The sequence below is a fragment of the Fundulus heteroclitus genome, chromosome 11, assembly GCF_011125445.2.
Source record: "Fundulus heteroclitus isolate FHET01 chromosome 11, MU-UCD_Fhet_4.1, whole genome shotgun sequence".
In the NCBI taxonomy this organism is placed as follows: Eukaryota; Metazoa; Chordata; class Actinopteri; order Cyprinodontiformes; family Fundulidae; genus Fundulus; species Fundulus heteroclitus.
In genome coordinates, this window is record NC_046371.1 from 21,574,536 (window position 1) to 21,586,574 (window position 12,039).

The 12,039-nt window shown below is 40.7% G+C and overlaps 1 protein-coding gene across 3 annotated transcripts in view; it reads right to left on the minus strand.

The window, feature by feature from the left end:
* The window catches only part of arhgap42a (Rho GTPase activating protein 42a), a 28,987-nt gene that overhangs the window by 13,354 nt on the left and 3,594 nt on the right, over window positions 1–12,039 (minus strand). For all 3 annotated transcript variants that reach the window (XM_036143104.1, XM_012855240.3, XM_021312118.2), the window contains 6 exons: window positions 6,511–6,606; window positions 6,365–6,426; window positions 3,509–3,580; window positions 1,500–1,601; window positions 1,276–1,386; window positions 588–692 (listed from right to left, as the gene is read on the minus strand). In XM_036143104.1, the coding sequence (XP_035998997.1) occupies window positions 588–692; window positions 1,276–1,386; window positions 1,500–1,601; window positions 3,509–3,580; window positions 6,365–6,426; window positions 6,511–6,606 (548 nt within the window). The remainder of the gene's footprint in view (window positions 1–587; window positions 693–1,275; window positions 1,387–1,499; window positions 1,602–3,508; window positions 3,581–6,364; window positions 6,427–6,510; window positions 6,607–12,039) is intronic.

A 12,039-nucleotide genomic window follows, 5' to 3' on the forward strand; every position in this document is an offset into this window, starting at 1 on the left:
AGATAGTCAAATTCAGCGGTTTTTATGAACTTTTTTCAAAAAAATTTCTGAACGTGTAGCTCTAAAAACACCAAGTTGACAAAAAACACAATCCCTAATAACACACCGGACCACTGAAGCCAGCTCTTTGTGGCCGCATCTACATTTGAACTGGCTAAGCGATTAAGGAATTTAGATACTAAAACCGTTTACAAATGGCAAAAACCCTCCTATGAAGCTAGTTTATTCACAGCGATTACATCAGAAGGCCAAACTGAAAAAAACTGAACCGCCTGGTTTATCCAGATGATTTCTGATATTTTGAGTGAGATAGAATTAGCCCTTAGGCAACAACAACAACCTTTGGGCGTTTAAAAAAAATAAAATAAAAACTTACCTGATCCAACCATTAAAATAAATATAATTCATTAGTATAAAATCTTATTTAAAAATAAGACGCTAGAAGTAGCAAGCGTGTGACGTTTTCACTTTGAAACAGCACAGTTTCCTTTCTGTTGCTCTCTTGCAGTTAAAATGCTTTTTTTTTTACAAACAGGACATCTCAGGCACAGATTCGAGCCGTAAATGGGGGAAAGACAAACACTTACATTTTGCAGATTAAACTGGAGCTGCTGCTTGTAGGGTTCAAACTCACTGGCCAGCTCATAGCCCTCGTGGTAGAACGTAAACAACCCCTGCAGGAAGGCTAACAGCTGAGAAGCACAGGGAGAGATTCCCAGAAGAAAATGTTAGCTGGAGGGCTTGGGGGAGTGTGAAACGTGACGAGGAAATCACAACAAAGCTGATTTTCAGTCATCCCCTCATCGATCCAAACGGGCTCTGAAAAGAGCAAACCCCTCCGAGCTTCGCTTGTTGTTTATTTCGCCGCCATTGTTTACCTTGCAACAAGCGGCTTTTCCTCTCGGTCAGCTGGAAAGAGTCTAATCACAGGAAGTCCTGCTCCAGCAACAGGAAGCGTCCCTTACTGATGTCTATCATTTCAAAGGTTTCACCGCTGATCGCGTTGTGTGCGTAAAATGTGTTTTGGAGCTCATGGCTCACTTGTTTTTCCAGCGGCTATGTTTACATATGCACACTCGTTAATGGCTCGACGCTGATGTCTGTGTGTGAAAAGCGGCCCAGGAAAAGCCTAATCGCTCCAGCTTTCCTGCGATGAAACACTGTGTGCTGGCCTGTCTCCCATTTTTGAAGCAGTTGTTTTCAAATAAGAAAAATATAAAGAAGGGTGCGTATAATTAGAAATAAAAACAACAATGTTACAGCGTGATGTCTTACTGGCTCCACAAACTCGAACTTCTTTCTTTCCTGCACTTCCTGGATCTTGAAGACGTACTGCAGAGATGCGTCGTAAAAGATCTGCCTGTCTTTGTCCATCTGCGAGTCTGCCTATAAAGGAAAAAAAAAAAAAAACCCAGCCACAACAAATACTAAGAACTTTATGTAACTTCACAGGTGTGGGAGGAACGTGTTGTGGCTTTGTGGGAATCTTGAGAATTTACCTCTTGCAGCTGGGATTCCTTCTTCCTGGAGGACACGCTGAGATACTTCTCCAGCACAGAGTAATACCTTTCTGTCTCCTTATCGAACTGCTTCTTTTCCTCCTGAGAAAGAAAGCAGTCGAAAGGATTTCTTTAACTACGATTTCTAAAACATCAGAGAAGGGACTAAACTATAGAAAAGTCGTAATTTCCTACGAATGCTGAAGCACGGTGCTGAGATGTAATAAATGATCAGAAACATTAGAAATCAAAGTAAAACTGTGAGCTGATCAACTTAAATGTGTGACCATTAGGCTGAAATGAGCTTAAAAAGCTGAAGTCGACAGAAAAAGTTTGTTGGAGTGTAAAAAAAAAAAAATGGAAAAATTGTTTCTGAAGATGCTAAAGTTGATGCAAAAACTGATATGAAAAATAAAAACGAGTAGAATCTTCATAAGAGGAAAAGCAGTGAAAACCAAGAATAAAGAAACTAAGAATGAAGAACAAAGGTCAGCTAATTTATTAAAGGTCCTGGTGCAGAACACTTCTCACAAAGCTAAACTATTAGCTAACCTCATCAATAATCTGAGCAGTCAGACTAAAATTAACCGAGTGCACTAAGTGCTATAATTAGCTAGAATGTTGCTTAGCAGCATTTACACAATATCATTCTAGTAACAAAGCTTTAATTACACGGCTCAAGCTGCCAGTAAAGAGCTTTAAGATAACATAAAAATAGCGTTGCAAGACATTATGTGTGCTGGGAAACAATTCATGTACATTGCCCCGAATACATCACCTCCACAGGGAAACATGTTGGTGGCAGCATCATGCTGTGGAGAGGCTTTTCTTTACGCTGGTAGCAAACCTTTGAGAGGCTGCAAAGACATTTTGCCTTCCAGTGGACCCTAAATAAACAGCCAGAGCTACAATAAAACACTTTAGATTAAAGTTTATGTCTGTGTTAGAACGGCCCACTCATCGTTCTGACCTAAAGCCTCTCTTTGGTCAGTCATGAATCAAAAAGTGATCACGCCGACGTCCTGAGACGCTAAGCTAGCCGGCAGCATGGGACGACTGTTGTGCTGCATCGACGTCCGCAGTTTGCGTCAAATCTGCATCGTAACTTTCAGGACCACGATGGGTGAACGAACTCCGAACTACGATACCGTTTGATGACCAAGTGAATGGTTCAAATGTATCACTTTACACCTTCCTGCAGGATGTACCTGCTTGCCCCTACAGAAGTCAGCCTGTGACTGCCTGTGACTGCCCTGCACGGTGAGTCACAGGCTGACTTCTAACCCCTCCCCATTGCCACGTCAGTCCTTTCACAAAAACACATAAAGATGTCAAAAAGTAAGATTAATCCCACCTTGAAGTATTTAGCTTTCTAAATGACGGTTCTACGCTGTATTGATATAAGCTAAAGACAGATATCAGAAGTTATGACCATCTTTTCTTCCAGGTGTTCCCTATGAATCAAAATGACATGTAGAGAACACTGGCACTTGAGATATTGAAGCGTTTTGAAAATGTGCTTGTTTCAAGAGTTTTTGTCTTTTTCAGGAAACCGGCATCATCACATTAATTGAAACGATCCAAATGAAGGCGTGCAGGAGGCAGGTTGACGCCCCAACCCTTCGATCATAGTGAGGTTAATGAAAAGGCGAGGTTTTACTTTCAGACTGAGTGGCTTTTTATGACCGAACCGACTCATTAATGACACCGCGTCCGCTTCTCGGTCTGAGAAAAGAGAAAGTTAGACGAGCGGGTGAGAGAAGATGACACAGCTGCTGGATGCAGACACAGCATCGTGTTTCCACTGGGTTCAACTATCTGTCCGCTCTGCCGTCGTCTCTCCCAGTGTCCGTTTCCCATGACCCTCCACTGCCTCGAGAGCGGGATCCACTGTTTATCTGAACCAGCCGAACTTCTGGCTGTCCACTAGTCATCGGAGAACTTCCAAAAATGCAGCACAACAGGCGTGTTTCGATCTGAGCTTCAGCAGCCAAGAGCAGCGGATGTACCTTAACGGCCCCGATCTGCTCTTTCCGAAACCTCTCGAGCGGTGAGATCAAGACGTCATCAGCATTCTGGATCTGGAAAAAAAAAAACAGAAGTGAGTTCAGTTTGTTGCAACAGTAAATACCGAGAGGGCCATGAGGGCGGCAGCTGCAAGTTCACTGTTGAGGTTCAAATAAGGTTTCATGAAGGCGAAGCTGTGCTCAGCAAAACCCGTTGGTAGGTTTTAAAAAGGCAGCGTGCGGCGTCATTTTCCCGAACATCCTTCTTTTTAGCGGCCAGAAGAACTTCGCCGAGGAGTTTGTGCCATCGAGTCAGATGGACGTTTATTCTACAGCGGTGCTTTATTTGCACAGAGCCTAAGAAAACACTCAGAAGTCATAAAAGACGAGTTGATTTGAACACATCCGATGCACCTTGTCCTACTTTTGGCACCTTCGTCTGACTATTGACTACTGAGCCGATGTGACAAGTGAATTTCACCAATGTGAGATCAATAAAGCCTATCTTATCTTATCTTACATCTGATGAAATTGAGCAGGGTCTAACTAAAGCAGATCTTACATGTTAGATCTGCTTTAGCTGCAAAATATACTGAATCACAATCACATTATTAGGAGCACTATTGCAATCACTGACAGCTGTCTGGATGCTGTATTTTGCAGAGGGTTAAATTAAAATAGCTATCCGTCATGCTAGTAATATATTAGCATGACAGATAGCTCACATCCATAGCTGATGGAGATCTTGGCGACTGGAGTGCTGAAGCTCATGCAGAGCGGTGGAGATTGTGAATTTATGTGGCAATATTTGACAATGGGATTCCCTAATTAAAATTATTTCTTTCCATCTTTACCTCTTGTAGCAAGGAAAGGGAATTACCTTTCTGGAGAGGTTGCAAATATCAAAACGGCGCCATTACAGTATAACTTTATTAAATTATGGTTAAATTTAAAGCTCTCCCTTAACTTTTATGTTTCAAACAGTTTTATTGAGGAATCAGATATATAAAAAAATGAAATATCAACAATACAAATATGTCCTCTTTTTTGTGAATATGAAACATAAAGACAACACAAAATAAAAACAAAACAAAAGTGGCATAACTAAACAGGAACACTCTCAAGACCCACCCCCGACCTTTTTCCCTAGGACTTACATCTTGTCACACAAGATTTCTCTTCAAATAGAGTTATCAATATATTATAAGAGGTTGCCAAGTTCTATCGAATCGCTTTAAGTTATTTGCTGGTGAAAACTGTATTTTTTCCAGATGAGAGAGCCTTACCAGTTCCTCCAGCCACATTTTAACCGATGGGACCTCTGATTTTTTCCAGAACATCAACACTAGCTTTTTTTCCTATAATAAAGGCATAAGATAAAAGTTGTCGTTGGTATTTATTAAATTGAGAAAGCTGAACTTCAATGCTGTACTAAGCATATCTGTTAAAGTTTTTAATATGCCAGACCAAAATGGGCTCTCCCTTAACTTTTAAACTCTGCCGTGCACTTTTGAGTTTGCGCTCATTTCGTTTTTAATGTTGAAATCCACAGAACTGGCTGCTCTCTCTTTGTAACGCTGCATTCGTCAACACATCACCGAGATCGTGCGGTATCGTTGAATCCCGGCATGAGAACTTTCAGGTCGAACAGGTAGGGATTTTACAGGAAACTATTTTCCAGAAGGAGCTTTAAGAATGCTATCGTTATAGGTTTAGATCAAACAGCGTGGCTCCAGTTCCAGTAAGTAAAAAAAAAAACAAAAACAAACCCAAAACACACACGGTAAGAGCAAAATGACAGAAGACAAAAAAACACACACAGAAGCCTTTTATGGACTTTCCCAGGCAGTCCGACTGCACTCAGTCTCACAGGGGAATTGCCAGAATAGGTTCCACATGGTTCCTCTGCAACCAGACCATGCAGGCAGCCACTAAGGCAAACACACACACACACACACACACACACACACACACACACACACACACACACACACACACACACACACACACACACACACACATATCGGGGTTTATATATAAGGAAGCATACTATGCTCCTCTGTTACAGACGCTCTGAGCTTTGGCTTCACACAGAGCGTGCCAGAATTCAGTCACTCCTCACAAAGGCCTCCGAAATGATGGAGGATCACCGACTCCAAGACATTTCCCAACTGCAGTGCACGCAGCGCTGCTGGCACTGAGTCGGCCCACAAATGTGTGAACCAGGAGTTGCGGGAAAGCCAGAGCAAGAGACAAACCTAAGAAGGGTTAGTGAGAAGGTTGCCTGAAATACGGAGGGAGGACGCTCTTTATGGCGACACAAACCTGCGTTCTTCGTGTGGTTTGACTTACCAGGCTGTAAAGCGGCACGACTGTTAACGGCACAAAAAAAAGGAAGAAAGACAAACATGCCTGTAGTCTGCAGAAAAACAAACCGGGTTTCACTATGAAGTTTGATCTCATTTGAAACAAAGAATGTGTATAAAAAGACACATAACCATCGCCTCTCACTGCCTGAGAATAAAACCAGGCTAAACTTTTTCCCGTTAAACGCAATTTTGGATGATCACAAAAATGGTTTATACTTGATAAATGTAAAAATAAAACAACAAAAATGACAAGAATGTTGTTTTCAGAAGCTTATGAACCGACAGTGGCACACGAGACGTCAGGAAAGTAAAACGATATATGTTGAAAGCATAAAGTTGCGGCAGAGCATGTTTCTAGTAAATAATGTGTGTAATTTAAACAAAAGCTGAGGGAGAAAAAAAAACCTGAAAGTAACCCTTTTGTATCAGTCAGTGTTCGGGTTGACTCTAACTCAAATATATAAATAGAAACTAAAGCATAAACTCTTACCAGTCGTTTTCTCTCCTCTTCCATGGTGCTCAGGAGCTGAGAGAACTCCTTCAAGGACTGAGCTGCAGCAGAGATGGCGACACTTCAAATCTACAGTCTAGTTCAAATCTCACAGAGAAAGCCCAGGTGGACGTCGTTTTATTCACCTATATTCATCTCGTCGTCCGTCTCAGCATCGCCGATGCATTCAAACTGGAACTCCTGCAGCGACTGAGAGAACCGCTGCACAGCCAGGGACAGACCTGGGGACAAAACGGGCAGGCGGGTTAATTATTTCGCCAATATAACTTTATTAGAAGCTCACACTTATGTCACTGTTGAGGCTAATTGCAAGGTTGTCCCCTATTTCTGTGAAGGAATGGTCCAGGAGTTTGGGAGCATTTCGCCCCGATGCTAAATGACGAGGAGACAAAGTGTGAAGGGACAGAGCAGCCAAGCTATGACACAATGGTGCTGCTGCTTTTTCTCACTGGCACCTCACCGCACCGCATTTCAACAGCTCTTAGACACCGTTTCAGTAAACCCCCCCGCAGTAGGGAAGAGATATTAATACGACATGAAGTGGAACTCAGCTGAAATAAAAGGTCAGGTTTAGTTTTCAGCACGTAAAGGGAACTGAAAAACGGCGACGCTCTCCAACAATAAAGCGAGTAGATCAAGAGGGACCGCTACAAACCGTATGTTTAATTAACCAGAGCTGGGACGGTGTTTTAGTTACAGGGATTCCAAACACAGAAAACATTAATTTATGTTCATTAAGCCCTGAAAACAGCCAACATGTGTCTCACTCGGCTGGGTGACAATCCAAACGCGGTGGCTCAGGTGACTCTAGACAAAAACGGACTTGTCCTCACGAACAATGCAGCCATTTAGTTCTAGCCCGAAACGGTCGGAGAACAGCACACGCACTAAACTGGGTGGGTTTATTACGCAGGTAACAGCTGGGGACATTAACCCGCGGGGCCAGGTGAGGAGCCCCCCTCCTTATTTGTCAGTTTTTAAAATCAATGAGCCCTCTGGCTAATTTTCTCACCCTGAGTTAAGATGGCCGTAATTTTCAGCTGGCTGTCTTTTTTTATGTTCTCTTTCCGCTGCCTTTCACTCTTGAGTTTTTCTTTTTTTGGGGGGGGGGATTATTTTCATTGCGATGTGTCTTGAGACGTGATTTGGTGTCTAAAGGGATCCACCAATCAGTCGGCTAGATCGGGATTTCCCCCCTCTCTATCTAAAGAAATCAAAAATAAGAAATCACACATCTTTTGGTCTTTAAATGCATCAAATAAGACCTCATGTCCTTTGATGCACTTTAATAAGAGTTAAAGCAAAATCTGACAAAGATGACATCCAGCAGTATTATGCGTTACGGTAAAATAAATAAAATATTTAATAAATAAATAACTAAATCTAAATCAGCAGGTCAGATCTCAAAGAATGCAGAGAATTGGTATGGGGCAGAGAAATCCTGATTAATAAACATCTAGGTAAACATAGTCGCTATACAGGGTAAATATAATTAATGAAGCATATCAAAATCCTGAAAACAAACGTTTTTTTTTTTCATTGCCAGTAACTTTGCACGTTTCCTTCTGCTTTCACACCACCGAGCTCCTATTTAGGTGCTGAGCATCAAACCCAACAACTTTATTTTGCAGGATTTGCAAACATTTTGAACCAAATGATGGCAAATCCTGAGCACTTCTGCAGCGGCCGTGATGAAACCGTCCCCAAAAAAGAAAAAGAACCAATGAAAACCTTTAGAGCAAAGCTAGATTATAATAACATCAAACAGAGGAGATTGCTGTGGGTAATAAAAGCTGGCCGACATGTCTTCGGTTTCTGTTTGGTGGCCAAACAGAAACCGCGAGGTGGAAAATCTTTGGAAACGCGGGAACAAAGGAGCACAATTGGAAAAGAAAGAATAGCAAGAGAACAAGAGGACTGAGGTTAACGGAGACTCGTGTGGGCCCTATAATTATTATTTTAACACAAACATATCTATATCTCTGATTTTTTTAAATTCCCCTGAACAAAACTGTACTAACAACATAAATATATTACTATTCCTATTAAATTGAAAACGAATAGTGAACAGTGACGGCCAACAGCCAGGCTGAACAGGCTCCTTTGGAATCATGGGAAGGGTGTAAAGGTCTGAATGACGTCAGGTGAAGATGCTTCACCGCAGAAAAAAGAAATGTTCTAGCTTAATCTGAGTATAAATGGATTTTTTTTACTATTGCTAATGATGTTTTACACAGAATGACAGTCAGTCAAGTATAAATAAGTCCTGATAAACCACAGGTTGATATATCAGTGCAACCCAAGTTACCCTAAAAGTAAATCTAGAGCTTCCCAGAAAGCGCTGTGGAGTTTTTCAGCCTCCGGGGCGTTCCAGGCTGCTTAGCTTTCGTGGTGATTCAGGCTTTCTCTGTTAACCTGTAACCATATGGGGGCTGAAATGCCGCACTGCTTCGCTCCATCGTGAGTGACCCATTACAGCCGAAGGGTTTGTTTTAAAGGCTTCTAGAACTTCAGGAAAAGAAAAGGAGCTTTGAAGACAGCATTTTAAATCTGAAAAAGGAAGCTAAATCTTCCATTTTAGGGTCTTACAAAGTAATTCAAAGCCTTTGAATTTTTTTAACATTTTGTCTTATTGCAACCGGAAGCTTCCATTTGTTTTCTGGGGACTTTAATGCGACACTCCGACAGATAAATCGGCGCATAAGTGTTAAGAGGAAGGAAAGTGATTCCTGCTTTAGAAGATAAAGAGTTGAGACGTGGAACATGCATGTTGTGGTCTACCAGCTTTAATCTTCTGCAGACAGCACAAAATCAGTCAGACCGGGCAGAAACTTTTAAATCTTGCTACATATTCTCTCCTGGGTTTGGATCTGGGCTTTGATTGGGCCATTTTATCTTTGATCTAAACCTGCGATCTGCAACCTGCTGCTCCAGAGCCACAAGTGGCTCCTTAGGCCTTCCACAATGACGACACAACTAATGTTTGTGGATACAGATTTAGGGCTGGGCAATATGGACTTAGAATTTTGTCACGATATATTGTGGTAGTGGATAAAATCGACGTTAAAAGATTATTTACAGCTTCTTGCAGCTTTTTTAGGTATCTGTGTGGCTGTGACTGCATATCAATTAGCCCAGCAAATGTAAATACCGTGCTTAAAAAACATTTAATAGTGTACCATATAACAAATTAAAACAAAATTTGAAATGCGTGTCGTCAGGACACTAGTTATACAAATGAGTGGGATTTTTATCACCAATCTGAACTAAGTAACTGCATTTAATTCGATTTTTTTTTTTAAATGTATTGTTATTTATGATGATCTCAAGAAACCAGCAGTGAAGAAAATAGCAAAAATAACAACAGTGGCTGTTTTGGGGGTTTTCATACACCACTAGCTGGAATTTATCGTTATCATGATAAACTTAAATTCTTATCACGATAAGAAATTTTACGCGATAACAATAAAACAATAAGATAAAGACCCAGCCCTAGATATAATACGAAAAAAAAAAAAGAAAAGGCAAACACACACAGGAGAAATTACGTTTGATTTATGACGTTTTTCCAGTTTTTTCATAGAATAATTACATTGAATTTCCACACCAGAATGACATTAAGTGTGCCAGTAATACGTTCTAGATGTATTTTCCTTGTCAACAGGTTGCAAATGACGCGCTTATTTTTATTTAATTATCCAAAAAATACCCACGCCCTATAGAAAAAATGCATCCATGCTCCTTTAGCGAATATTATATTTTAGTCTTTGTTTTGGTTGTAAAGGTTTGTAAGTATAAAACAGGGTAGGCAATAATAAGCTTTGCTTCAGCCTATTCCCTTTTTTTGGTAAATTGTGGGTTTGTTTGTTTATTGTTGTTTTTTTTTACTGTTTCCTGTGTTTAATGTTATGGAGGACCAAGTCTTCCATATCTAAAAATAAATACAGAAATAAATAAATGCTCAATAAATAAATAAGCATACAATTAATTGCCACCAAATTAATAAATGTAGGTAGAAATTAAATTATACAGTGAGACATAAATGTATATATCTCTTTTAATTAGCTTATTTCTTTATTTGCCTTTGTAATAATTACCTTATTTATTTATTGTGCGTTATAATCTACAACTTTATTTATTAATTACTTATATTTTTTAAGTATTTATTTATGTGCATGTTATAATATTTTTGTCTGTTTTATTCTTCCTTTGTATTTTTTTACCCTATATATTACTGTGATGCTATTTATTTCTGCCTGTCCTTTTTACATTTCTGCCTATCCTTTTTACATTTCTGTATGCATTTCTGCCTCATTATGCAAATGAGGAGGGGGTGTGTCTTAAGGGCTCAACTTCTTCCCATTGGTTGGTTAGCATTTTACTGCGTCGGTCAAATCTACATGGCTTTTCCCCGCACTAAAGCTTAAGTAATGTCAAACTCAGCAGTCAGACGTTCAGTGTCAGACCTCTTAAGGAAAGCTGCTAATAGACTGGAAGAATTAGAACGCTGTACGTTTGGGATCTGAATGTTTTTTTTATGGTTTCAGATTCGGCTTTTCCAGATCAGTAACTCATCGGCGGATGATTTATTCTACAAAACAGACACCTCTCCGCAACCACAGCAAGGCAGACACTGAGCTACAACCATAGTTTCCTCAAAACGAGTCTCCCATCGCGCTGGGTGAATTACATTGGACCCTATGCAGAGCTATGCAGAGCTCCCGTTGACTCCACGGAGTCAACGGGATCTAGCTCATGGTTGATCCGGTTGAGGGACTCCGATTTCGGCCAGCGTCTCTCAGCTGCTCCCTCCTCCCACACGCGGTGGTGCATTTAGGGACCGTCAAAAAACATTTGAACCAAGCACTCTTGAGAAACAAAAGTCAATAAATTCCGTATCTTGTGACCACCTATGACAAAACTAATATAAAATCAAGCCACTAAAAAACATCTGTAAGGAAAAGTCCCAATTTTTGTCTTGAAAATTGAAAATAGCTTAAAAATGAATAAAAACAAATGTGCCTTACAGATTTTATCTATTGACATCAATTTATATTAGTTTATCTTAGCTGGTCACAAGATAATACATTTATTGGTTTTTATTTCTCAAGAGTGCTTGGTTATAAAGTTTTTTGACAGTCTCTAACTGCACCACCGCGTGTGGGAGGAGGGAGCAGCTGAGAGACGCTGGCCGAAATCGGAGTCCCTCAACCGGATTAACCATGAGCTAGATCCCGCTGACTGCGCGGAGCTGTAATGTCCAATATCCAAATTCAAACCAACTTCACTGCGGTGCTGGATCATGCTTAAAGACGCAGCATGAACCCCAAGTGTTGCAGCTGAGGGGGAAATGTTGGATCGGCTTGATGAAACTCCGCCTCCTTCACAAATTAGACCAACATGGATAGAATAATGATAATCTGTAGTGCTTTTTATTGCCTGGATGTGAATCTGATAATTCATATTGTGCCTTTTATAATCAACGACAGTATTTTCTTATCAAGCGAGCTCTGCATAGGGTCCAATGTAATTCACCCAGCGCGATGGGAGACTCGTTTTGAGGAAACTATGGTTGTAGCTCAGTGTCTCCCTTGCTGTGGTTGCGGAGAGGTGTCTGTTTTGTAGAATAAATCATCCGCCGATGAGTTACTGAT